The sequence below is a fragment of the Salvelinus namaycush genome, chromosome 26 (assembly GCF_016432855.1).
Source record: "Salvelinus namaycush isolate Seneca chromosome 26, SaNama_1.0, whole genome shotgun sequence".
NCBI lineage: Eukaryota > Metazoa > Chordata > Actinopteri > Salmoniformes > Salmonidae > Salvelinus > Salvelinus namaycush.
This window is the reverse complement of record NC_052332.1, coordinates 28,379,444-28,406,412: the sequence shown is the minus strand read 5'-3', so window position 1 is coordinate 28,406,412 and position 26,969 is coordinate 28,379,444. Positions and strand designations below refer to the sequence as shown.

Here is a 26,969-nt window from a genome sequence, read left to right as displayed (position 1 = left end):
TTCTTTCCTAAAGACCAGCAGTTATACTTTATATAAAAGATGAGTTTGTCCTTGTTTTTTATGCCGTTAAAGATGAAAAAAGACCTCTTTTCTTTACTCTGGACCCAGTAGCTGCACTGGTATACAATCGCACTAATAGATAAACAAAATAAAATAAAATAAATGAATCAATAATAAATGAAATAAGAACTACAATAAACTTGTGTTTGGAACTTTTATAAGATTTACTAAAATAAAAGAAATTACTGTTTTTGTACATCAAAATCTATTATTTTCCCCAAAACTATTTTGGATCTAGTTTAAATTATTTTAGTGGTTTTCTATGTTCTGAAAATGTGAGACACAGAGTTGTGCGACGTGTCGCTGTGCAGAGTAACTGTCTCTGCTGTGGTGGCATGACGGGCCGCGGGGTTGCCTGGTGTAACCCCTCACACCCACCTTTTATTTCTTCTACTTTTCATTTTTGGTTCCGTCTCTTTCTCTGCTTTAGTAACTTAAATGTTGATGGAATAATATGAACTGGGGGGGGGGGGAAGACTCCTTTAGAGCTAGAGTCTCCTTCCTCTCCCATTGAATTGCTGTTAGTGTGATGAGACTTGAAATGGGCATTTATGATAGTATGGCTCCAAAAAAATACAGAAAATGAAAAATGTTTTTAAAAAATGTGTGGGGAGGGAGAAAATCTTATATATAGATGGGTTATCAGTGGGTATGTGAGCAATGGCTGTGGATATGATCATGTAGTTTTAAACATTGTTATTACCTTTTAAATTCATTTAGCCAATAAAAATGAATAAAACCAAGTGAAAAGATAAATGTGTGTGTGTGAGTTGTGTAATGGGTGTTTTTCCATGTTAAACGACTGATAACGTATTTGGTTGTATGCTTGGAGAGTTGGAGCCTGATTGCATGTCATACAATACACATTAGGTTATATTTATAGCTTGGATAACAAGTCCATAGTAATGGAAAGGAAGTCATTTAGGTGCTACACATTGGTGGTGTTAGAGGTGTTTGCCGCTTACTATTTAAATCCCTGTGAGGACTGGAAAAGAGCTATATAATCTACACCTGTAGTGATGCGTGGGTGAAATCGTAGGAAGCCAAGCTCTCCCCCTCCCCCCCAAAAGCCATTTTACAACCAATGTGCTGTGATAATTACTTAGTTTGCTCTATAACCTGTTAGTTCATATAAGCCACAGTGGCAGAATAAATGAAATCACACATTTGTTTGATTGCAAAACCGGAGAGCAACATCTGTCCGGTGAAGTCCACAACATATTTCATGTAACAAACAGTTAATGATCTACAGCATGGTCAAGCAAGGTAATGTTTCCAACATTTTCGGGCTACTATTGATTTAGAACCAGTTACTGCAAGTCACAAAGAAAACAGGAGCTGCCTCAACTATTCCAGCACCATTTCAACTTCAACATTATCTAGTCACCTCTACTTAGTCTAATGCAGTGACAACTAAAAGATACTAAAAACGATTTTGTCAAATGAACTTAAGCCAAATGTGATGTGGCTGAGCTCATTCAGTTTAACTCAACGCTGATTGGCTTTTATTGTTGAATTTTTTATCAAGGGAGGCCAAATGCTCACTGACATCCCATCCCGGGCAGCAATAATGTCCTACTTTTTTTGACCTCACTGCATCACATACAGTTGAAGTCGGAAGTTTACATACACTTAGGTTGGAGTCATTACAACTCATTTTTCAACCACTCCACAAATGTCTTGTTGACACACTATAGTTTTTGCAAGTCGGTTAGGACATCTACTTTGTGCATGACACAAGTAATTTTTCCAACAATTGTTTACAGACAGATTATTTCACTGTATCACAATTCCAGTAGGTCAGAAGTTTACATACACTAAGTTGACTGTGCCTTTAAACAGCTTGGAAAATTCCTATAAAATTATGTCATGGCTTTAGAAGCTTCTGATAGCCTAATTGACATCATTTGAGTCAATTGGAGGTGTACCTGTGGATGTATTTCAAGGCCTACCTTCAAACTCAGTGCCTCTTTGCTTGACACCAGGGGAAAATCAAAAGAAATCAGCCAAGACCTCAGAAAAAAATTGTAGACCTCCACAAGTCTGGTTCATCCTTGGGAGCAATTTCCAAACACCTGATGTCTGCACCTCATCTGCACAAACAATAGTACGCAAGTATAAACACCATGGGACCACGCAGCCGTCATACCGAACAGGAAGGAGACGCGTTCTGTATCCTAGAGATGAATGTACTTTGGTGTGAAAAGTGCAAGTAATTCCCAGAGCAACAGCAAAGGACCTTGTGAAGATGCTGGAGGAAACAAGTACAAAAGTATCTATATCCACAGTAAAACGAGTCCTATATCGACATAACTTGAAAGGCCGCTCAGCAAGGAAGAAGCCACTGCTCCAAAACCGTCATAAGAAAGCCAGACTACGGTTTGCAACTGCACATGGGGACAAAGATCGTACTTTTTGGAGAAATGTCTTCTGATCTGATGAAACAAAAATAGCTGTTTGGACATAATGACCATCGTTATGTTTGGAGGAAAAAGGGGGATGCTTGCAAGCCGAAGAACACCATCCCAACCGTGAATCACGGCGGTGGCAACATCATGTTGTGGGGCTGCTTTGCTGCAGGAGGGTCTGGTGCACTCCACAAAATAGATGGCACCATGAGGAAGGAAATTGATGTGGATATATTGAAGCAACATCTCAAGACATCAGTCAGGAAGTTAAAGCTTGGTCGCGAATGGGTCTTCCAAATGGACAATGACCCCAATCATACTTCCAAAGTTGTGGCAAAATTGCTTAAGGACAACAAAGTCAAGGTATTGGAGTGGCCATCACAAAGCCCTGACCTCAACCCTATAGAAGATTTGTGGGCAGAACTGAAAAAACGTTTGCGAGCAAGGAGGCCTACAAACCTGACTCAGTTATACCAGCTCTGTCAGGAGGAATAGGCCAAAATCCACCCAACTTATTGTGGGAAGCTTGTGGAAGGCTACCCGAAATGTTTGACCCAAGTTAAACAATTTAAAGGCAATGCTACCAAATCCTAATTGAGTGTATGTAAACTTCTGACCCACTGGGAATGTGATGAAAGAAATAAAAGCTGAAATAAATAATTCTCTACTATTATTCTGACATTTCACACTCTTAAAATAAAGTGATGATCCTAACTGTCCTAAGACAGGGAATTTTTACTCTGATTAAATGTCAGGAATTGTGAAAAACTGAGTTTAAATGTATTTGGCTAAGGTGTATGTAAACTTCTATCTTGTAGATACGCTACACATACTGAGACAGCTAGTTCATTCGCTCTGATGTTTTCTCCAGTGAGATACACTTCCTTCAATTCCCAAGAGGCTGAATGTATGAAAGACAGAGAAACAAAAGATACAAAATAATGTATGTATTATTATTTATTTATTTTTGTTGGGGGGGGGAAGCCTGGCATCCATGAATACACGCCACTAATCTACACTTCACAAAAATATAAACACAAGATTTTACTGAGTTACAGTTCATAAAGGAAATCAGTCAATTGAAATAAATAAATTAGGCCTTCATCTATGGATTTCACATGACTGGGAATACTGATATGCATCAGTTGGTCACTGATGCATATCTGACAACCAGTCAGTGTCTGGTGTGACCTCATGCAGCACAACATATCCTGATAATTTGATCAGGCTGTTGATTGTGGCCTGTGGAATATTGTCCCCACCCTCTACAGTGGCTGTGTGAAGTTGCTGGTCGTACACGTCAATCCAGAGCATCCCAAACATGCTCAATGGGTGACATGTCTGGTGAGTATGCAGGCAATGGAAGAAATGGGACATTTCCTTGTGAAATGGTACCGTGCATCATCATGCTGAAATATGAGGTGATGGCGGTGGATGAATGGCACGACAATGGGCCTCAGGATCTTGTCACGGTAACTCCGTGCATTCAAATTCCCATCGATAAAATGCAATTGTGTTCATTGTCCGCAGCTTATGCCTGCCCATATCATAACCTCACCATAACCTCACTCACTCCTCTGTTCACTACGTTGACATCAGCAAACCACTCACCCACACGACGCCATCTGCCCGGTACAGTTGAAATCGGGATTCATCCGTGAAGAGCACACTTCTTCAGCGTGCTTGTGGTCATCGAAGGTGAGAATTTACCCACTGAAGTCAGTTACGACCATGGTGAGGACAACGAGCACACAGAGAGACTGTTTCTGACAGTTTGTGGAGAAATTCTTCAGTTGTGCAAACCCACAGTTTCATCAGCTGTCCGGGTGGCTGGTCTCAGACGATCCTGCAGGTGAAGAAGCTGGATGTGGAGGTCCTGGGCTGGCGTTGTTGCATGTGGTCTGAGGTCATGAGTCCGGTTGGATGTACTGCCAAATTCTCTAAAACAACATGAGGCGGCTTATGGTAGAGAAATGAACATTAAATTCTCTGGCAAATGCTCTAGTGGACTTTCCTGTATGCCATTTGGACACTCCCTCAAAACTTGAGACATCTGTGGCATTGTGTTGTGTGACAAAACTGCACATGTTAATGGAATTTTATTGTCCCCAGCACAAGGTGCACTTGGGTAATGATCATGCCGTTTAATGAGCTTCTTGATATGCCACACCTGTCAGGTGGATAGATTGTCTTGTCCAAGGAAAAATGCTCACCCACCCTGATGTAAACACATTTGTGCACCAAATGAAATAAGCTTTTTGTGAGTATGGAACATTTCTGGGATCTTTTGTTTCACCTCATGAAACATGGGACCAACACTTCACATGTTGCATTTATATTTTTGTTCAGTGTATTATTAGTACCTGAGGTATTCACTGAGAAAATACAATTAAAGGGCAAAAATCACTTTTATTGTCAATAAATACAACAGTGCATATTCACCCAGGAAAAAAAAACAAGCGTACAAAAGTAAACCATATCCCTTTTATTTTTTATTGTGTACTTGTAAAGTAACACAAATATCCCTCATTACAAAATGGGAGCGATCCAATGATCGAAGTGAATAGGAAATGCTACTTAAAACCTCTTCAATAGGCTGTAATACTTCCCTTATAACAGGGGTTCCCAATTACTGTCCCAACGTAGAGCTATGCAGGTTATCAATAAACAGATGCACTATGTGATCATGTATATAGAACAAATATATTGGGGTACATGATAAGGGCCATCCCAATTTCAGTCCATAAATAACCTGGGGCACAACACTCAGAATGTAGACTGAAGTGTAAAGTAAAGAACAAGCCTGGTTCACAATCTCATGTGATAGAGAATAATCAACATTATAGTTTAATCTGCAACCTTGACAGTTGTGCCCCACTGAATATGGCCCATGATTAAAAAATATATATATTTAATGAATAATCTCTGAAGGCCATCTCTTCCTCTAAGATCCCTGTATCTCTCAACAGGCACAGGACATTGTTCCTCTCACCCTTTCGACAACCGTGCTGCACCCAAATACCTACATCAAGATACTTTCCTGTCGTTTCCCCTCCATTATAATCGGATAGGACAGAAAACAGTCTTTGTCTCTGAAAAGGCCCCCTACATCATATTTCTTTCACCTTTGCAGTTTTGAAAATCAGTGATGGAGAAATGGGATAAAGAAGCAGGAGCCTCTTTCATATATACCATTTGATTCAGCACGTGAGGAACAGGTTTGTCCATGTAAGTCATTGAAGAGGCTGTGACCGAGGCTGTCTGACCACAGATATCATGACAGGGAAAGCTGCTTCACTACTGTTACTCTTCAAACAATCATAAAGTGATGGTTTTTACAATGGATTAAACTTGTCACAGATGAAATGTTACAAACACAAAATGTCAACTTGACCCATATCCAGGCCAACTGGCATGGCAAACCCAAAAGAAGAGTTTAAAGTGTACAATAACAATGACATCTAAGAGAGCTCTAAAATGTTTTACTGAACATAACTACAAAAGGTAACTTAAAAAATAAAAAGTATCTCGTATTCAGAAAATCGGACCAAAACAAAACAAGAAACAAAGGCAAATTTCATCTGGCCAGCCCCACATCAAGAACTACCAAACTCCAGAAGTCTTTCCCATTGTGCGCATAGGCGCCTGAGCAATGGGGAAAATGGAGCAGCTTACAACCCCACTTTCAGAATAGAGGTGCAAACATCAGTTTTAGCCCCCACTTTTTTACCAGAAAATGATCATCCATTGGATAATTTCAAATGATTAGTAATGTTTGTATTAAAATGTATATGTCCATTTGAGAAATAATCAGTAGGCCTAATATTACATGCTTACATCTGTGAAATATTTTTCCTCCCCAAGCTGTTTACAGGCATAACACCATTCTGCATTTTTGCCATCTATTTCCCCCAACTTCAAATCAACTAAATCACATTGTTAATTTTTTTTCATTAAGTGACAAACGTAACAGTTCTGGCTGAGCCCCATATGCGAGCGCACAATGGCCACTTCACGGTTATAATGTTGCCAAGTGGTGTCTGTATGCGACTATGTTCTAAATGAAAAAGCACAGGGTATTTGGATCTCCATAAAACAGCTCTGCTTGCGGACCCGGCTCCACGAGGGGGCAAAAGGGGGCTTAGCCACTTCAGTTTTATGTCTCTATATAAAAACAGCAAAAAGTTCAAATTATCGAGTGACAGGTTGGTGCAAAATCAGTATCTGCGCACCTCAGAGTGTGTGTGTGTATATGTGTAGGGGGGCTAAGGAAAGCTACTGGGCGGTTAGGTATGACTCCTTTGGGTTTCCATAAAAAGCAGGGGGCAAATGCTGCTCATCTGTGGTAGGCTACGTGAATAATGTGATACGCCTCTGCCTGTAATAGGCTCATTTGATTTTGATTTATAAGGGCAGGTCGAGTTCAGTTAAAGCCCCACCACTACAGAGTTTAGTTAGCTTCTTAGCTAGCTGTAAAGGGTGTTAGTGTTATTATCCTATTTTGCTCTAACCAGCTAATCTGCCACTGCCACGATGGATATCAGAAACGAAACCGCCGCCATGATGCTGCCGAGCTCCAGCTAGCTCAGCGTGAAGAGCCTACTCACTCTTCCACAAGCGCCACTAGCATAATGTCTCCACAGACCCCTCCACCTGTTCCTGATGATCTTGGAACAAAGAAGCCAGCCCAGGTTGGCAAATAATTCTACCCTAGCTGCAGGTTTTCTGGGCCTTATTCCAAGGCGGGTATTCTAACTGGAAGCATGCTATTGATAGAATAAAAGGATTCGCTAGGAACGCATGAAGCATTTGAAATGCACTGCACTGTGGAAAGAAAACAAAGTTTTAAGTCCTATGGGAACTGAGGTGTCAACACTTGTTAATGATAGGCAACTGGCACAAACTCCTTTTCCACTTTGACAAATGTGTTTAGTCAGGAGATGAAGCATGCTACACTCAAGGAAAGCTCAACTAATCCAATCCCCCTCCATTTGAGGGGGATCTTACAAGAAGATTTCAGGGAGAATGGAATGATTGATTACTCAGGAAGTTCCACAGAGCATCAAAGAGGCTGCAACTCTTCTGAAAAGGTAAGAAACAATCTAGCTGGTTGGTTTTATCATAATCTTGGTAGTATAGCCAGTGACATCCTTTTCAGCAACAACCTAGAGTATGAATGGCAAATATATTTTCATTGCCAAAAAGGGCTTGCTTAGTGTGTAGGGCGCTGTACATGGTGCTGATATAGCACTCAATGGTCTCGGCCTTTGAACTTTTACATTTATTGTGATATAAGTAGAATTCATTCTAATTCTAATGGAAGAACCCAAATGATAGCTACATATCGATACATTTCACCATAGAAATAGAACGTATGCTTTCTTGGCAGCCTATTGGTTTTCATGTTTTTAAAATGGAACTGAAATGGAAACGTATTTATGGTAGGCCGGCATTGCTTAATTGATTACAGGGGGTGAAACAGGGTTGGAGAGCCCTGCTGTAGACTGTGGTTATTTGCATTCTCCTTTTGTTTACTGTTAATGTAACTAGCCTAGATTCTGTCATGCCTTTATTAATCTGCTATTGTTTATAGGCCTATAGTAGGCCTAACTTTGTTTTGTTCTGTTCACATTCATTTGTTCACATTCGCTGTGTCGTTTTTCTAAGCCAAACTGCTATTCAGTATTTTTGTTTGCATGAATAACTAGTCTACTACTTTCAGCATTTAGTTTGCATTATTTTGGTAAGACAGCTGTGTGCACGCCTGCATTCACATTAGGCAATTCACCTATTATAAAAAGCCTATATTGTAGCCTATATTCATTACCAAAATGGCCTTGTGTAGGGCGCTGTCCATTGTGCTGATACAGCACAGTGGAGCTGGGCTACAGATTTCACGTTAATCTGTCACTTCAAAAAGCACTCACTGGTCTGAGTATCTGCATTTAAACTTAGTTTATTACGTTATAGCGTGATAAGAATTCAATATAATTCCAATGCAAGAACCCTTAAAAATTGTGCCCCCCTCACTGATTTCAACTGCACCCCTTAATCACTTAAAACCTGTCCTGGCGCCGGGTCTGTGTGCTTGGCTTGTTAAGTAATTTTGACCAAATAAGCCATTTCTACCCTTTTTAATCAAATATGTACGCTGCTGAGACAAGTAAATTGTTTTAATGTTTATGGTGACAGCGCTTTAAACGGTGCCAAAAAAAGTCAAGCCCCCCCTTCCAAGCATTTGCACCCCCACTTTCAGACAAAATCAGGCGCCCATGATTGTGCATGCATATAATGCAATCCAGCACAAACACTAAAGGAATGATATTTCATTGACTCTGAAATGCTTATTTCTTTACAGTAGAAATAAATATGGTAAAAGTGGCACAGATGCATTAAAAATGTGGATAGAAAATCCCAACATAAGAACAGGCGTTTGGATTGAAAAAGGCTACGTTCGTGTTTGTCTCTGTGTGTGGATGTTCAGTCAATCTTCTTGCTGCGCAGTCTGGCGGTGTCCAGCAAGTACCTGCAGGTGGGGCCGGTGTGGTGGGAGAGGAGGGTCAGGGCCTTTCCATGGATCAGGGTCAACAGGGTCTGGTGACCCGCAGCCCAAACCCGGTACCAAGGCCCATAAAATGGATCTGACACTGCTGGACACAGCATGTTGTTCAGGTTGACCTCAGTCATCTGGGAAGAGGGAGAGAAAGAGACAAAAGTGAGAGACTATGTAGAAGGAGAAACACTGAGGCCACAGGAGGTTGGGGAGGACTGGCTCGTGGTAATGACTGGAGCGGAATTAGTAGAATGGTATGAAATACCTTAAACACATGCTTTCCAGGTGTATAATACCATTCCATTTGCGCCGTTCCGGCCATTACTATGAGCCGTTCTCCCTTCAGCAGACCTACTCTGACGGTGGCCTTGCTTGGTGTTTGTTTCATTCGTGCCATCAGTCAAGCAGTGTGGGAGAAGAGCAGTCCGCTGTGTCATGCAGCTCATTAGTCATGCTAGTGTGACCTGTACATTAGTGTCTGACTCCTATATCTGTGTCATGTGTCTTGTTACTGGCCTCTCCTTTAAGAGCAAGTGAAGAGGAGTTGCACCGAGTGTCCAGTAGAGGGCTCCCTCCATCAATCTTACCAGGCCAAGGCCCTGCAGGAACAGGAAGTGATAAAGGAACAGGATGCCAGTGGAGAGGATAGCCCACCACATGTCCCCCAGGGGCTCCGGCTTGTACACACCTGGGGGGGGAGAGAAGAATAGTAAATGTATGAACATTATTCAAAACAGAACTGAAAATACAGTTACGGATTTCTTCCATTTTATGGCAGAGTAATCAATATGGGTATTCTCAAGTTCCCTTGAAAATTAAAGAATGCAGCTGGCAGTGGATTTTTTTGCTCTCGAGACCCACTATTGCATGCCTTTTCACAATGGGTGTGCCGATCTGTCGTACTCATATTCGTAATGGGAATTACTTGTGATCGGAAAACCCGGAAGTGCACTTTAAAATGCCGGTAATGCCTATACCTTAAGTGTGCATTTCTGCGCTATATCACCCAGAGTACATCATTAAGTTTCTTCACTCATTGTAAAAAAATAGAATAAAATAAAAACTAATGAAAAAGTCACATGATTTACTTACTTGATCCTATTCAATTATGAACGGAATAGGCTAATAAATTGCCTAATGCATGGCCAGTTACTACTGACTGCATTTATTCCAGACAGATTCAGATGAAGGTAGGCAAATTTTTAGCCCCATATATTGTTTCACTTTCGTGAGAAGCAAAACTTCTCCCAACACTTTTACAATCAAAATAAACAATCTACATTTGTGATATTATTTTCTAATGATTTGTTGCGTGGCAAACATGCCTGGGCGAGAAAAAGTAGCAAGCAAGCATGGGCTTGGATCACGACAAAACGGGAGACTTATACTAATTATGCGGACAGAAATTAGGCCTACTAAACAAGGCAAAGTAGACAGACAAAAACAGCTTATGGCCTCAGCAAAGTGTGAGAGCAAAATTGCAAGATAATGCTATAATACTGTAATTGCATCAAATTGTTGTTTTATGCAACAGAATAAGGGGTTGTTAGAACACTCATATGTGTGTGTTCTACTGAGGGTGGGCCTCTGGGAGATTAAACACTGACAGGAAATTTATGTCTTTGGGTCATACCGCATTCCATAGCATGAGTTAATGTTTCTGTACTGGGGTAACAGGGGGAGATGGCTCCAGTATGGAGTTGGGGGGCCAGACCCTGGTCTCCATACAATGGAGGACAGTATTTACAGCAGATACTGTTTGCTGTGAATTATTAGCAACCTTGTGACCCATTCCATACAGCCTTTGTTTGTCATGAACATCCAGGAGGATGGACTTTGCTATAAAATGCTGTCTCTCAAATCCACTGGTTGAGTTCTCAGTGATCACCTCCAGGGGTGATTACCGACCAGCTCCATTACTGCACTAATGAAATAATAAAGTTTGATTGTTTAGAAGAAATCTAAAAGTCTCTCCTTTTGATTACAATAATTCCACCACAAAAGTCAACAGGAAATAAATTGATTTAACAATGACTAGCTACGGATTCTGATTTATACACGGAGAAAGGGAGACTTGTGCCCTGAGACGAGTGTGTGACACAGAGCCGTGCGTGTCTGTCTGGGAAAATGAGAGCGGCTTGTTCTAATCTAATCATTGCAGCAGGTTCAACCAATACCCCGCCCATTTGATCTACAGACAACAACTACCTAATAGTAGTTTAGAGCACCCAGCGCTTCACACTATTTGAGTGGAAGAAAAATGAGTGCTGTCAGCTGAAAATTAATTTTTCCAGATGACGGATAATTAGAAAATACTTGTGTCATAATCGTATTTGAAAAATTCTCCATATCCGTTTCGATACTTGTTTTGTCCGAGTACTCAGCACAGCCCTACTTTTCACTATGTTAAAAAAAAGCGTTGAGTAGATAGTGTGTGCATGTACTAAGAACATTTGTATTTTTAAAATGATTTGTATGGAGTTTTATTGAATATCATGTGAAAATGTGTACTGACAATGCAATTGTTGTTTGTCCAATGCGGTTGGTTAAACAGAAGAAAACAGAAGGAAACAGTACTGAGTAGGTATGGATGGCGGCGTCTACTTTTTTGTTGTTGTTCGGTTTCACAATAATAATCAAATGCAGCCTTTGCTTTAATGAGGCCCTTCCCACCCTAGACTCCCCTTTTTGTTAATATATTACAATGAGTCCCTACACTATTCAGTGCATGTTTTCTCACAAACTAAAACTGAGCAAACAGTGTATAATTTTAGCAGCCAGGAAATGAGTGATTTCTACATTGGCCGCTTGACCCGATTTCCACTAGATAACAGCCAAAAAAGCTTTCCCACTTTGACAACAGGTGCCAGCCCGGCGGGAGATATCAATAAGCGAATATTACAACACTGGCCAGCCAATCACAACACTGGCGGGTAAATAATACTGTGAAACACTATCATTCCACTATTACTGCAGATATACAGTGTCTTCAGAAAGTATTCAGACCCCTTGACTTTTTCCACATTTCGTTATGTTTTAGCCTTATTTTAAAATTGATTAAATAAAAATCCTCAGCAATCTACACACAATACCCCATAATGCCAAAACAAAAAATCAGGTTGAGAAATGGTTGCAAATTTATTACAAATAAAAAACAGAAATACCTTATTTACATACTGTAAGTATTCAGCCCCTTTGCTATGAGACTCGAAATTGAGCTCAGGTGCATCCTGTTTCCATTGATCATCCTTGATGTTTCTACAACTTGGAGTCCACCTGTGGTAAATTCAATTGATTAGACATGATTTGGAAAAAGCCACACCTGTCTATATAAAAAGGTCCCACAGTTGACGGTGCATGTCAGAGCAAAAACCAAGCCATGAGGTCAAAGGAATTGTCCGTAGAGCTCCGAGACAGGACCCTGTCGAGGCACAGATCTGGGGTAGGGTACCAAAACATTTCTGCAGCATTGAAGGTCCCCAAGAACACAGTGGCCTGTATCATTCTTAAATGGAAGAAGTTTGGAACCACCAAGACTCTTCCTAGAGTTGGCCGCCCGGCCAAACTGAGCAATCAGGGGAGAAGGGCCTTGGGTCAGGGAGTTGACCAAGAACCCGATGGTCACTCTGACAGAGTTCTTGAGTTTCTCTGTGGAGATGGGAGAACCTTCCAGAAGGACAACCATCACTACAGCACTCCCCTAATCATGCATTAATGATAGTGGCCAGACGGATGCCACTCCTCAGTAAAAGGCACATGACAGCCCGCTTTTGCCAAAAGGCACCTAAATACTCTCAGACCATGAGAAACTAGGTTCTCTGGTCTGATGAAACCAACATTGAACTCTTTGGCCTGAATGCCAAGCATCACGTCTGGAGGAAACCTGGCAACATCCCTACGGTGAAGCATGGTGTGGAGATGTTTTTCAGAGGCAGGGACTGGGAGACAAGTCATGATCGAGGCAAAGATGAACGGAGCAAAGTACAGAGAGATCCTTGATGAAAACCTGCTCCAGAGTGCTCAGGACTTCAGACTGGGGCGAAAGGTTCACCTTCCAACAGGAAAACGACCCTAAAACCACAGCCAACAACGCAGGAGTGGCTCTGAATGTCCTTGAGCGGCCCAGCCAGAGCCCAAACTTGAACTCAATCGAACATCTCTGGAGAGACCTGAAAATAGCTGTGTAGCAATGCTCCCCATCTAACCTGACAGAGCTTGAGGATCTGCAGAGAAGAATGGGCGAAACTCCCCAAATACAGGTGTGCCAAGCTTGTAGCGATATTATTAGAGAGGGGTAAAGATAAAGGTTTTGTTCGGGCGCCAAGCAGGTATTAACCATGCCGAAAGGAAAAGAGTAGAATAGAGAGAGTACCACTACCAGACCCACACATCAGCAGAAGAGACTGCCTAGAGTGTAGCCTGTTTGCCAGATAGCCAGTGGAGAGAAAAGAGAATACACACATCAGCAGAAGAGACTGCCTAGAGTGTAGCCTGTTTGCCAGATAGCCAGTGGAGAGAAAAGAGAATACACACATCAGCAGAAGAGACTGCCTAGAGTGTAGCCTGTTTGCCAGATAGCCAGCGGAGAGAAAAGAGAATACACACCCTATAAAACCCACAGCACAGCACAGGGGTAACCCCACCAAGAATACCTCATACAATAATAATAATAATAATGGCAGAGCAATTGAACCGCAACTTAATATAAACTATTTACAAGAGGGTATGAATGTGGGGGTGTTCATAGACAAAACAAAGGCCTTAAAATGTCCAAAATCTTCTCGGCTACATGTCATTAGAATCACACCACCTCAATACAGTTCAAATAACAATACACAAACTTGCAAGCAACCTCCCTCTCAACTAAAATGTCAACCCAAATACTTCTGGCAGGGCAATAAGAGTCCAGCGATAATGAACATCAACGGGAAGCGCATAAGAAAAATAGAAAGCCTGCTGCAGTGTAAAGCACTGGAACGATAGAGGGAAGAGAAAGGAATCTTAATGCAACTGCAAGCCTGAAGTCAACAGCTGTCTGTCCGTCTGATGCTTTATTTGTTTGCATGTCAAAACTTCGCAACAATGTTGCTACTAATTCATGCAATTCATAACCAGTGCCGTCCCAAAAGAAAAAAATCATGACCTAGAGCGGTCACACCGATGATGGAGTTAAACACTTTACAAACTAAAACACGCTGAAAACAAACAAGATTCATGCAGCATTGCACACAATCAAACTGCCGCGCCAACCAAGAGCTACCTCCCAGAGAGCCAGAAGAGCAGTCTTTATTTCCTCCTTCCTTACTGCTGAAGCGCTCTTAAAGAGGCAGCGCACAGTGAAGGCTCCGCACAGGATTTCATCAAACTTGTAGCGTCATACCCAAGAAGACTCGATGCTGTAATCGCTGCCAAAGGAGCTTCAACAAAGTACTGAGTAAATGGTCTGAATACTTATTTAAATGTGACAGCAAAAATGTCTAAAAACCTGTTTCTGCTTTGTCATTATGGGGTATTGTGTGTAGATTGACGAAGAAAATAAACAATTTAATACATTTTAGAATAAGGCTGCAATGTAACAAAAATTGGGAAAAAGTTAACGGGTCTGAATACTTTCGAATGGCACTGTATTACGGACATTTTCGAAATTACAATGCAGAAAAATCCTATGTGTAGCACCTTTAAGTCATACTGTTAACTCTACAGTACAGGTATGGACTTGGTTTTTGTCTAGTTTTTTAGCTCGCCAGTGATGCTGCTATGACAGGGATATGAATTATTCCTTATGTTCACAGATATGTTGTGTGTAATACACCAGACTGTTGTTCCAAATTAGTTTGAATTTGTTAGGAGCCAGGGTGGTGTGTGACCTTATCTATTTTTCCTTAAAGCTGTCAGAGCGGTTTCATTTTGAAGCAGTTTTGCTTTTTCATTCTTTTGGAGAAATGGTAGATCACGATGGAGAGTTCATTCCATTCTTTTTGTTCAAATTGTAGCCTAGTCTGTTGTTGACTGGGGATCCATTTCACTATGTATTGGAGCTAATTTGAACATAGGCCACCGTAGTCTCTATTCCTCTGAATTGTTAAATTCATATTTTTTTTATTGCCATATTATGTTTTATTTTAATGTTAAACATGGAAAATTATCACATTCTCACGAAAAATAAATGTAATGTCAACAGTGTTTGCAAGAATGGCATCACAACACTAGATGGCAGTCTAGTTTACTCCAGGGCTCTGCCTCTCTCGCTGCAACAATCTCATAACTGGAGGAGGGTTTTGATTGGTTGAGTTAAGGTAGTAGTGAGAAGTAACTCAAGATGGTTTAAATTCTCAATGATAGTGAAGCACCCATGGAATGGAGACAAAGCACAGAATTCCATAAGTGCAAAAGAAGCCGGCACCTACCTCCTTTCCTGAAGAGGTATACAGGCACCAGGTAGAGCAAGGAATGCTGGATGTAGTAGACCTCCTTCTCAAATGGAAGCTGAAGAAACAAAATTGACCAGTGTTCAGTATCTACATGATCATCATCAGCTTCATTATAGCAGTACAGATATGTACATGTCAACAATTAGTGTTTGCCTTACTATATTGAATGTTAAACAATGCCCTGCTCCTGCAATTCACATTGTCTGGCTATGGACATGTTTGAAACTGTGTGTGTGAGAGCACAATTGGATCAAAACATGACTGGTGTTTTGGATTCAGTTAGGCTAACTTCTGTAGAAAACAAAGAGAACCCTTCCCTAGGCAGGAGTGTAACCAATCTGTAAATTGCCAGCCAGCCATAACAGTAAAAGGATCTGTGAGTGAGATGGTGAGCTGGAACGGAAAGGGAGAGTTGGTAAAGCACTGGGAATCCACAGGGTGCATAATCTGGTTGTGCATCAGCAGGTTCTCTCTCGTCATGTCAGTCACTCACTATTAGCCCATATCAGCTTATTGTTTTTTAGATTTAGTCAAGCAAACAGCTTTCTTTTTTTAGTCACTCAGTAAGATATTAAAACTGCACATTTTTCTCTCCACCCCATGGCAAAATGAGTAACAGGGTTGCTTGACATTAACTTTCTTCACACCATAGAGAATCAGATCAAAATGTAGGCTACACCTCAATGCATATTCAAGCCTGTCTCAAAACACTCCCCTTTTAAAGCTCTCCTAGAGGATGGTTGGCCACCCTTTGTAGCCTTTAAAATATTGCAACATTATAATTACAAAAAAATACTTATGTCTTTAAAAAATTATTCCCTCCAGGGCTTGAAATTAAGTACGCCCCGTCAGTGTCTATGGTTGAAAATAGACTCTGGGACAGTTCTGGGACTACAGATCCTAAAATCATACAACCACTATACAATAAAAAAACAAAAACAATTTAAGCAAATGAGGCTGATGCAACAGATCAGTCTGTTTAGCCTAAAATATTGATAAACGTTTTAATTCTTCATATTATAAACTCAACAATGCAGAGATGGCTGTAGAATACGTGCGAATGTTCCAAAATGCAATTAGCGGAAAACACCGTTCTCAAAAGCGCTCCGCATGTGTGAGCGGTTTCATGTGACATTGATGAAAATATCCATTCGAAATTAAGAAAGACTGGAGCACTAAAAATGCATCAACTAGCATGGGTTACTAATATGACTAGGATTATGCCTTTGTTTTCTGGACAAAAAAAATACTGTTGAAAACCAATGAGAAAAATGCTGGTTTCAATGTCATGTTAGTGTTAATAAAATAATTCCCTCAACATTTCTATGGTCGTATTTTGGCTAGGCTACTTTGAAACAAGGTAAGACATGCTTCATAAAATAAAACATTCAGGGTTTCAACAATTAAGTTTATGGTTAAATAGTCGTAAAATGCTGACCGCCTCCACTCAGATTCAAGTTATGTAAATTGTAAAATGTAAATTCAATTATTTAGACGTTAATGTTAATTATTATTTGCCAAACATGACTGGCGTTTAGCCTAAATTTTCTGTAATTTAAAAAAAAGAAGTGTCATTTATGTTTGGCCAAATTTTCTGGCGCCTCCATCACGTCAGCATCAGTTTGGACATGACGCTGTAGAGAATATGCACGAAGGCCCAACAAAATGTAGATTTGGGGCCCTCAAAATGCTCTGACTGCATGTGTGGGTATGGATGAGGGTACGCAGATGAGGGTACGCAGATGCGGGAGCCATTGCGCCCCCCCATGATGAGTTCAGATTGTATATGTGCCCCCCACCCCCATCAAAGTTGCCCATCCCTGCCTTAGATGATCGGATATGACCTTTGGATGACCGTGTCTCTGCTGTAGCATACACCCCCCCACAAAAAAACCACACCCTTGCCTTTTGTGACCACTGACTTTGCTGATAGTAAATACAATTTTCCTCAAAGTAGCTATGATTGAGATGTGGTTGTCCCACCAAGCTATCTTAACATGAATTCACGAACTAAGTAGCTCTGGATAAGAGGATCTGCTAAATGACAAATTTTTGTGTGTGAGAGGAGCCTCACTGTTTGTCAGGGGTTCCCGAGAGCCGCCTGTCACATGTTGCTGCTGTTACTCAGCCAACAACACAATAAACCCCGCCTGCCTGCCTGTCTGCCTTTCGACTGCCAGGCAGCAGTAAAAGAGGTAGGAATTGGTGGTCACAGGCCCAGAGCAAGTCAAGGGGACTCAAGCATATCGAAGGGCAAAGCCACATAACGAAGCCATAGTTATGCAAGTAGTATTTGTCTTTACTGCTGTTCAACATTCAATACAGTTGACACAACATGGCTGGAAAACTTGACTTGAGACATTCAAAGGATGCATTCACTTTTTAAAAAGACAGACAAATCTTCTGTATGAACAAAAACAATTCCAAATCCTTACTGCTCATCAGAATGACCATCTGTCCAAACCGGACAGCATAGATGAACAATCTTCAGGAAATAAACTAATTCCATTCAGGTATTGTGAACTGGACTAAAATAAAAATGAATGTCTTGTTCGGTCTGGATATTTAGCACCATGTGTGCTTTGTTCAACTATTTAGAAAATAGTTTGGAAGGAAGTATAAATGTGTGGCCATGCTTTCCTTGCTATTGAGATATGAAATGAAAAAGTGCTTGATGTGTGTTCTGGACAGACAGCAGATAGTTGGATATAAAACACAGGAAGATAACAGTGATCTTGTAAATGTTTTACCAACAATGTCACTATAACAGGCCTTACATACAGTACTGTTTACATGTTCGGGAAATTACAAGTTTCAAAACACACCCAATAGGCACATCTAAATGTATAACATTAAAACATCTTAAAAATGATCAACACACTAACACAGCCATATGATCTCTGGTGAGCGTGTGACCGTTGAGAAATAGCAATAGCATTACAAAGCACAGATCAGTGTGAAAGAAAACTTTGATGACGCAGTGTATGTGTGAACCCTCATCCCCCTCACCATGTAGCTCAGATTTACCAAACTCAGTCCTGGGGACCCCAAGGGGTGCACATTTTGGTTTTTGCCCTAGCACTACATAGCTGATTCAAATAATCAACTAATTATCAAGCTTTAATTATTTGAATCAGCTGTGTAGTGCTCGGGCAAAAACCAAAACGTGCACCCCTTGGGGTCCCCAGGACTGAGTTTGGAATTAGCTGATGTAGCTTGTGGCTCCTCCCCAGGACAGAGCACGCCCGTCCCTACACACCAAATCAAATTGTATTTGTCACATACACATGGTTAGCAGATGTTAATGTGAGTGTAACCCCCCAGGTTTGTGCCAGCATCAAGGCCAAGATATGGTTCCTCTTCTCCCTCTATGATAAAGGAATTGATATTGACTGTTCAAACAATAAAAGTACTGGGAATTTGAGATGTGTGAAATGAATCTCTATGCTCCACTGACACCTCCCTTTGGTTAAATCCTGGCAAGGATCTATCATACACGGGATGTATTCAGTAAGGTGAAATGTAGCAGATAGAAATGTAATGAATAGAGCAGACAATTTCCTATTCTTCATGACAATCATATTCTACACAATTGTTTCAAGTTTTATTTGTCACATGCACAAGTACAGTGAAATGAATAACTAGCAAGCCCTCCCCAACAACCCAGTTGGGAATCAAAAAGTATAACAATATATATATATATATATTTTTAGAAATAAGTAATAAAAACAGGAGTGTAAGCTTTACTCTACAAAAATATGAACATAACATGTAGTGTTGGTCCCATGTTTCATGAGCGTAAATAAAGATCCCCCAAAACGTTCCATACACACAAAAAGCTTATTTCTCTCAAATTGTGAAGAAATGTGTTTACATCCCTGTTAGTGAGGTCTCCTTTGCCAAGATAATTCATCCACCTGACAGGTGTGACATATCAAGAAGCTGATTAAACAGCATGATCATTACACAGATGCACCTTGTACTGGGGACAAAAGGCCACTAAAATATGCAGTTTTGTCACACAACGCCACAGATGTCTCAAGTTGAGGGAGCGTGCAATTGGCATTTTGACTGCAGTAATGTCCATCAGAGTATTTACCAGATAATTGAATGTTAATTTCAATACCATAAGCCACCTCCGTCATTTTAAAGAATTTGGCAGTATGTCCAAACGGCCTCATGACCGCAGACCAAATGTATGCAACTCCAGCCCAGGACCGCCACATCAGGCTTCTTCACCTGCGGGATCGTCTGAGATCAGTCACCCAGAATGCTGATGAAACTGTGGGTTTGCACAATCAAAGAATTTCTTTACAAACTGTCAAAAACCATCTCAGGGAAACTCATCTGCATGCTTCCTCACCCGGGTATTGACCTGACTACAGTTCGGCGTCATAACCGACTTCAGTGGGCAAATGCTCACCTTGGATGGCCACTGGCACGCTGGAGAAATGTGCTCTTCACGGATGAATCCCAGTTTCAACTGTACCGGGCAGATGGCAGACAGCGTGTATTGCGTCGTGTAGGTAAGCGGTTTGCGGATGTCAACTTTGTGAACAGAGTGCATCATGTTGGGGTTATGGTATGGGCAGGAATAAGCTACAGACAACAAACACAATTGCATTTTATCAATTTGAATGCACAGAGATACTGTGACGAGATCCTGGGGCCCATTGTTGTGCCATTCATCTGCTGCAATCACCTCATGTTTCAGCATGATAATGCACAGCCCCATGTCGCAAGGATCTGTACACAATTCCTGGAAGCTGAAAATGTCTGTTCTTCCATGGCCTGCAAACTCACCAGACATGTCACCCATTGAGCATGTTTGCGATGCTCTGGATTGATGCGTACGACAGCGTTCCAGTTCCCGCCAATATCCAGCAACTTTGCACAACCATTGAAGAGGAGTTGGACAACATTCCACCGGCCACAATCAACAGCCTGATCAACAGCCTATGCGAAGGAGATGTGTCACGCTGCATGAGGAAAATGGTGATTGACTGTTTTTTTTTGACACACGCCCCTACTTTTTAGGTATCTGTGACCAACAGGTGCATATCTGTATCCCAGTCATGTGAAATCCACAGACTAGGGCCTAATGAATTTATTTCAATGAACTGATTTCCCTATATGAACTGTAACTCAGTAAAATCTTAGAAATTGTTGGATGTTGTGTTTATATTTTTGTTCAGTGTACATACAGGATCAGTGCAAGTACCACATTTACAGTGTGCTATACTGTAGTAGTTGAGGTACATTCTATCTGAAACTTATGTAATGTTGCACTCTCCGGAACAGCCCCAGGTACGTCCTGAAACATGATATTCCACACTGCCCACGAGCAGGTGCCATTGACACATTAATGGATGTCTGTTGCATGTGTATGAGACACAATGACTTGACACTAAAACAAAACAGATGACTTGACACTAAAACAGAGAAAGTCCATAGCCTAGAGAACATGCCCCATATAGTCCATGAGATGGAACCAAGAGACTAAACTCTTATAACCATCTGACCTGTGGTATTCAAAAGCTGAGTTGTTGACCCATAGCATACAGTAAAAGTGCACTTTGATATGATCACAACACCTCTACTTCCCAGAGGTATGTAGGGGGATTGGAACAAAACCAATAAGGCAGAAGTCTAGAGGAAGCCAAAAGAATACTCACATACAATGTTGTCAGAGTCATTTCAGGGGCTGGGCCAGACTCAGCATTGAATTGAGTACTGTGCTTTTTTGAACAAGAGAAACTGAAGTGCTTTTGAGTCATTGATGGATGAATGTTTGGGAAGGTGGTAATGAAATGTGGAATGGGCCGAATAGGCCTAATTGAATTTGGGCTTGGTTTCCATGGCTGAGATGTGATTAGCAGCAAGAGAGACATTATTCAAGAGCAGGGAGCAGAGCTACTCTTGAGGAAAAGGGAAATGCAGCAAGAAGAACTGCCTGAGGACAGAGAGAAAAAGAGCAAGTGGGGGTTGTGACAGGGCAGCTTCACAGTTATTCTGTCAGCAGCAGCCAAGCTCAGCTACTGTAGGGCTCTGCTTTTACTGTTTCACATTCAATTACTGAGTCCGGAAGGCTCATAAAAAGAGTATCTTCTCCCCGATCCTATTCTATGACCACGTCACCATGGTTACATTGGATTGAGAGAAGTTGATATTTTCCGAGATGCATTACACATCTGCCATTGTCAACTAGAGACGGTTACATTTGGTTACAGAAAAACATCTCATCAAGTCCCTGAGAACAGTAGGACGTCATCGCTGTGTTCATCTTCTGCACAAAGGACAGTTATGTTACTTTCCCACAAGGCTAGGAGATGCAACCTTGGGGTTTTTCTATGTCCTGTTACTGTATTTTTCAAACAAACATGGTATTTCAGCTTCCTGATAAAGTTGTATTTATTTGAAAAATACTGTTTAACCATAAGCAATGCAAGATGTGTTTTTCTGTGTTTCACATACTAGGTCAATATTTGTATTTGATATGCATAATGAAATATGATCTTTGAAACTATGAAAGAGTGGAAGTCTAATTGTGAGTGACTGCAGTGCTCGCTAATACAGTGAATTTAACAGATAGGTGATGGTTTCTTACCAGCCTAGTGTTGACCACAGGGAAGATGAGGGCCAGTAGGGCACCGTTCAGCATATGGACCTGAAGCCTGCGGACAGAGAGTACACGTCACACACTTAACTCCATAATCAACAAAACCAAAGAAAAGTTTGCTTAAGATTCTGCAAGCCAAATGCATCATATACCATATGATACCAACCAGCACCTGTCAAAGTGCTAGGCTAGTATGGAAACGTGCTACACTTGGACCGGTGGTTTAATGCAATGAACTTGGGCATCCGCAGATGATAATTTAGGTAGATTCATTGTTTGTGTATCTCATATACTAGTATATATCCTCATTTTGTAGTGTACCCTACATCTGGTTGTTGATCATCTTCAGCATGGCCCATGTGATGTGACATAATCCTGTAGCTTTTGCATTACATCTCATTTCCTTCCCTCAGGGAACCCAGATTAGTCTTCATATCCTTTTCAGTCATTTTGTTTCTATGCAGACTAGTTCAGCTACATTTCAATTCTCCTCTGACTGCATGGCAGAAGGACAAGGCAGGGTCTTGATTGGAACAGGGAGGGTTTGGAGGCCAGTATGGCTGTGGTCCAGCTCCAACCCTCCTAATTAAGTAGAGGACAGAGAACAGGGCCCAGGTGTTCTGTACTGACCCCCACCTTAGGGTTCCTCCCTCTGCTATAAGACCCTACCCACATAAGTAGAGGCTGACAGGCATGTCTGCACTTTGGGAGTGATTGGTGCTGTGATACGGATCCTAGTTGGAGTCTCCACAACTAATGGCTCTGCTCTTTTCTCTATGGGGATCCTTTAGGGATGGAACGATTCACCAATACGCATCGGTCCACGAATCAAATGTTTAAGATACAAGTGCATCGATTCGCTGACCGCAAACCGATCCAAATGTAGTATGCGTTGGTCAGAAAATCAATTCAAATGTTATGAATCGGCAGTTCACCCATTTGTTTTGCTCATATTACTATGAGCAAAATAAATTTTGTCTCTGACAAAAAAAATTATAATCTTGGCCGACCAATAATCTGTTCTTTCGACTAATCGATTGGTCAAAATTTTTAAACATGCATTTTACCATGTATACACACACACACCTTGTGTTTTAATAAATCATATATATATGCATTGAGCTTGTCTGAAGCTTTAATTAAGCGCAATGTTTGATGAAATAAGACAATAATGACTCAAAAAGGAAGCCAGAGATCAAGATAACCAGAAGGGGAAAAAAACGTAACTTGACGAGCGTCCTCCCGCTCCTACTGGTGTTCGCAGACTGCCGTTACTCTCCTGAAGTTGCCAGTAATAGGTTGCCGACTCCTCGTGTAGCCTTTCTCATGTGGAATGCCAATTTATTTGACCATTTCTACTGATCTGCGTGCCAGTTATGGTTATCATATGCACATTTTTGTGGAACAGTTTCATTTAATTTATAATAAAGTCTTTGTATCTCAAAATAATTGGTCTGTTAATCAAAATTCTGTCAATCTAAAATCAAAATTATACAAACTTAAAAAGTAACTTCAATTGCCAACTATGTAAAAAAATTGCCTATAAAGCCAACAAATAAAAACATTGCAGCCTACAGGTAGAAAATATCCTGATAAAAATAAATATCCTAGGAATCACATTGGAACATTGTATCAACTATTAACTTTGGTCCAGCCCGAAGTGTGCTAGCAAATTTGCAACATTGTATAAAATATTTTGGGCCCTCAGTTTCCTGCACTAGTGAGCTCGGGACAGACACAGCTGTAGGCTATTTGCGCAAGGGATAAGAAGTAATCAGGTAGGCATATTTTATGATGTTTCCACTGGATCAGAGCATGATATTTTTCCCTTTCACGCTGAGTGGTTATGGAAAGGGAGAAAGCTGGAAAGATTTTTCAAAATACATTGAGGAACTATTGTCATTCTCAAAGGATGTAAAAACAGACTGTTTGCTTGTTGTTTGAGGTGAAGAAAACATTACTTTGAGAAGCTCCACAGCTCATTAGTGGTGGTGCGTTAAGCCAATCAGAAATACTATCAGATCCCCAAATGGGCACATTTATATGCCTACATTTGCACCCTGACACGGTCGCCAGATGTACGATGTTTCCTCCGACACATTGGTGCGGCTGGCTTCCTGGTTAAGTGGGCACTGTGTCAAGAAGCAGTGCGGCTTGGTTGGGTTATGTTATGTTTCAGAGGACGCACGGCTCTTGACCTTCGACTCTCCTGAGTCCGTACGGGAGTTGCAGCAATGAGACAAGACTGTAACTACCAATTGGATACCAAGAAATTGGGAAGAAAAAGGCGGGGGGGGAATTGGGGGGGAAAAGAGGGACTCCCAAGTATACAGACTACACTGTTTGACTTCAGTCTTGTTGCGCCATGGGTGTCCATTGTTTCTGAAGATGTGTTGTACTATAGCAGCTTTTTTCCAACATGAGCTTCAATAATGATAGTACAGTAATTCAAAAACAAGTGGACTAACAAAAACTCTTGTGGGATGTTGGCAATATTACACACCTCGGCTGTGATTATGAAATGTCCTGAGAAGGAACCTCAGCCTGACCGCCAGATGATGGAACTAAATTTGCATGGCATTGGTTTGAAATGTCATGGTCTGGTGTGGTGAAATGTGCACAGTGGTCATATATCAACAGCATAGTCAACTGTTGCTTGTGACATTCTAAAACAACAATGTTCTTTTCACTTTCGTGGCATTGCAGAAGTCCTAAAAAGGTTAGTAAAACAAGGAAAATTCAGACAAGTGGGGACATTTTGCCGGTCCCCATAAGGAAAAAGGCTATTTTAGGGTTAGGGGCTAGGGAAAATAGGCTTTTGAAGGGTAATAAATGTTTTGGTCCCCACAAGGATAGTAAAACTTGTGTGTGTGTAATTAATGTTTGTCCATGTACTATGTAGGCACCTGAGCTGAGCCATAGGGGAGACTAGGCATCTACCACCCCACTGTCAGATTAGGGGGGGGCAGTGTTGCCTGTTTTTTGTCTACCCCACCTTGGTTCTGAAGTTACCATCCCCCACTAATTAACTTGTAATTTTAGCATATTACGTTTTTGAGCTAGTAATTTATCAATATTTATTGTTTACAAATTAAGTGGGCATTAACAGTTTTGTGGAACCATGAAGCCAGTGTCCAGTCAGTCTCATTGGATCTCCCTCCTCGTCTCTCGAGTGTAGCCTAATGCATGCAACCAGCTAGAGCAACTTCACAAGGAAGAGAACCGATTCAACAGATTGTGGTAAACCCTCAGAATTCCCCTCAGCTTCACATATTGTACATGCAGTTCCTGGCTAAGTTCAGTGTCCTACTGTGCTGGGACTCAGTCATAAGATGAGCACTGAGGTGTTGACAGGGTGATGGTCTATTTTAAGAAGAACTTTGACAGTCAGGTGAAGTAATGCCTGGGAAACTCCAGTCACTGGCTAGTCTGCGTTCTCACATAGCTAACTCAGCATGACACCTTAATACGTGGTGTGGTCAGGAGGATAGAATGGGTGGGTACTTGGGGTGAGGGTGGTTGGATACGTATTTGAGGGTGGTGGCTTGTTGAGGTGGGGTTGGGATTTCATGGCGGTGAGTGTGTAGAATAGAGGTACTCACCTAAAGAGGACCATGGCTGTTTTACATGGGGGACAGGCCAGCAAGAAGATCTGTGGAAAAAGATGAAAGAACACTGATAAAAATAAATATGCTACTGATATATTCAACTCCAAGTCGGGTCCTTTACGGATACTTGGTAGGCCGTGTTGCTACACGAGATACTGGGTAGGCCGTGGTGCTACACAAGATACTGGGTAGGCCGTGGTGCTACACGAGATACTGGGTAGGCCGTGGTGCTACACGAGATACTGGGTAGGCCGTGGTGCTACACGAGATACTGGGTAGGCCGTGGTGCTACACGAGATACTGGGTAGGCCGTGGTGCTACACGAGATACTGGGTAGGCCGTGGTGCTACACGAGATACTGGGTAGGCCGTGGTGCTACACGAGATACTGGGTAGGCCGTGGTGCTACACGAGATACTGGGTAGGCCGTGGTGCTACACGAGATACTGGGTAGGCCGTGGTGCTTCCTTGAGAGTCGTTGTAAAAGCTGCATCCTGAAAAGGTCATAGAATGTACATAGGTTTTTAGTGACACCCAACACCAACAGGTTATATAAATCAGACTGACCACCAATATTACACTGAACAAAAATAAATGCAACATGCAACAATTTCAAAGATTGTACTGAGTTATAAGGAAATCAGTCAATTGAAATAAATTCATTAGGCCCTAAATCTAGGGATTTCACATGACTGGACCGGGGTGCAGCCATGGGTGGGCCTTGGGCATAGGCCCACCCACTTGGCAGCCAGGCCCACCTACTGGGGAGCCAGGCCCAGCCAATCAGAATTGGTTTTTCTGTACAAAAAAGCTTTATTACAAACACAGGCTGTACCTGTTTTAGGTTACAGTTATAACAGTTGCCAAGAAGGCTACTGAGGCTATTTGATCATAATGTAAGCCTATCAGAGTGGCCTACCATAAAAAACAAAATGCATCCCATAATATTTTAACATGGAAATAGCTGTGCTGTCATTCCGCCTACAGTAGCAACCAATGTGTGGTGTTCAATGTAGACTTTTTGAAAAAATATGCAGAGCTTGACAACCTGTTTATCCACTTGTCATTCAGATAAGGTGACAAAATGTGTTGTTTGATACAAGAAACCACTTTACAAAATAAAGTATTATTCCCATACCATTATTACAGAGAATCAGACAAATTATGCTACCCTGTACGTATTGGCTACTTATTTAAGCCCGTCTCAAAATACAACACTGCCCCTTTAAAAATACAACACTGCTAGAAATGCACACATTTTGTGATGTTGTAGGAAGCAACCACTCCCCCA

General features: G+C 41.4%; 1 protein-coding gene across 2 annotated transcripts in view; it reads right to left on the bottom strand.

Annotated features, from left to right (window-relative positions):
- Positions 1 to 4,892: 4,892 nt before the first annotated feature.
- Positions 4,893 to 26,969, bottom strand: part of LOC120021410 (transmembrane protein 164-like) — a 47,412-nt gene continuing 25,335 nt past the window's right edge. For both annotated transcript variants that reach the window (XM_038965168.1, XM_038965169.1), the window contains exons 2-6: positions 25,674 to 25,723; positions 22,060 to 22,126; positions 15,429 to 15,507; positions 9,609 to 9,709; positions 4,893 to 9,155 (exon numbers count right to left, since the gene is read on the bottom strand). In XM_038965168.1, coding sequence (XP_038821096.1) covers positions 8,949 to 9,155; positions 9,609 to 9,709; positions 15,429 to 15,507; positions 22,060 to 22,126; positions 25,674 to 25,723 — 504 coding nt within the window. In that variant the 3' untranslated portion in view covers positions 4,893 to 8,948. The remainder of the gene's footprint in view (positions 9,156 to 9,608; positions 9,710 to 15,428; positions 15,508 to 22,059; positions 22,127 to 25,673; positions 25,724 to 26,969) is intronic.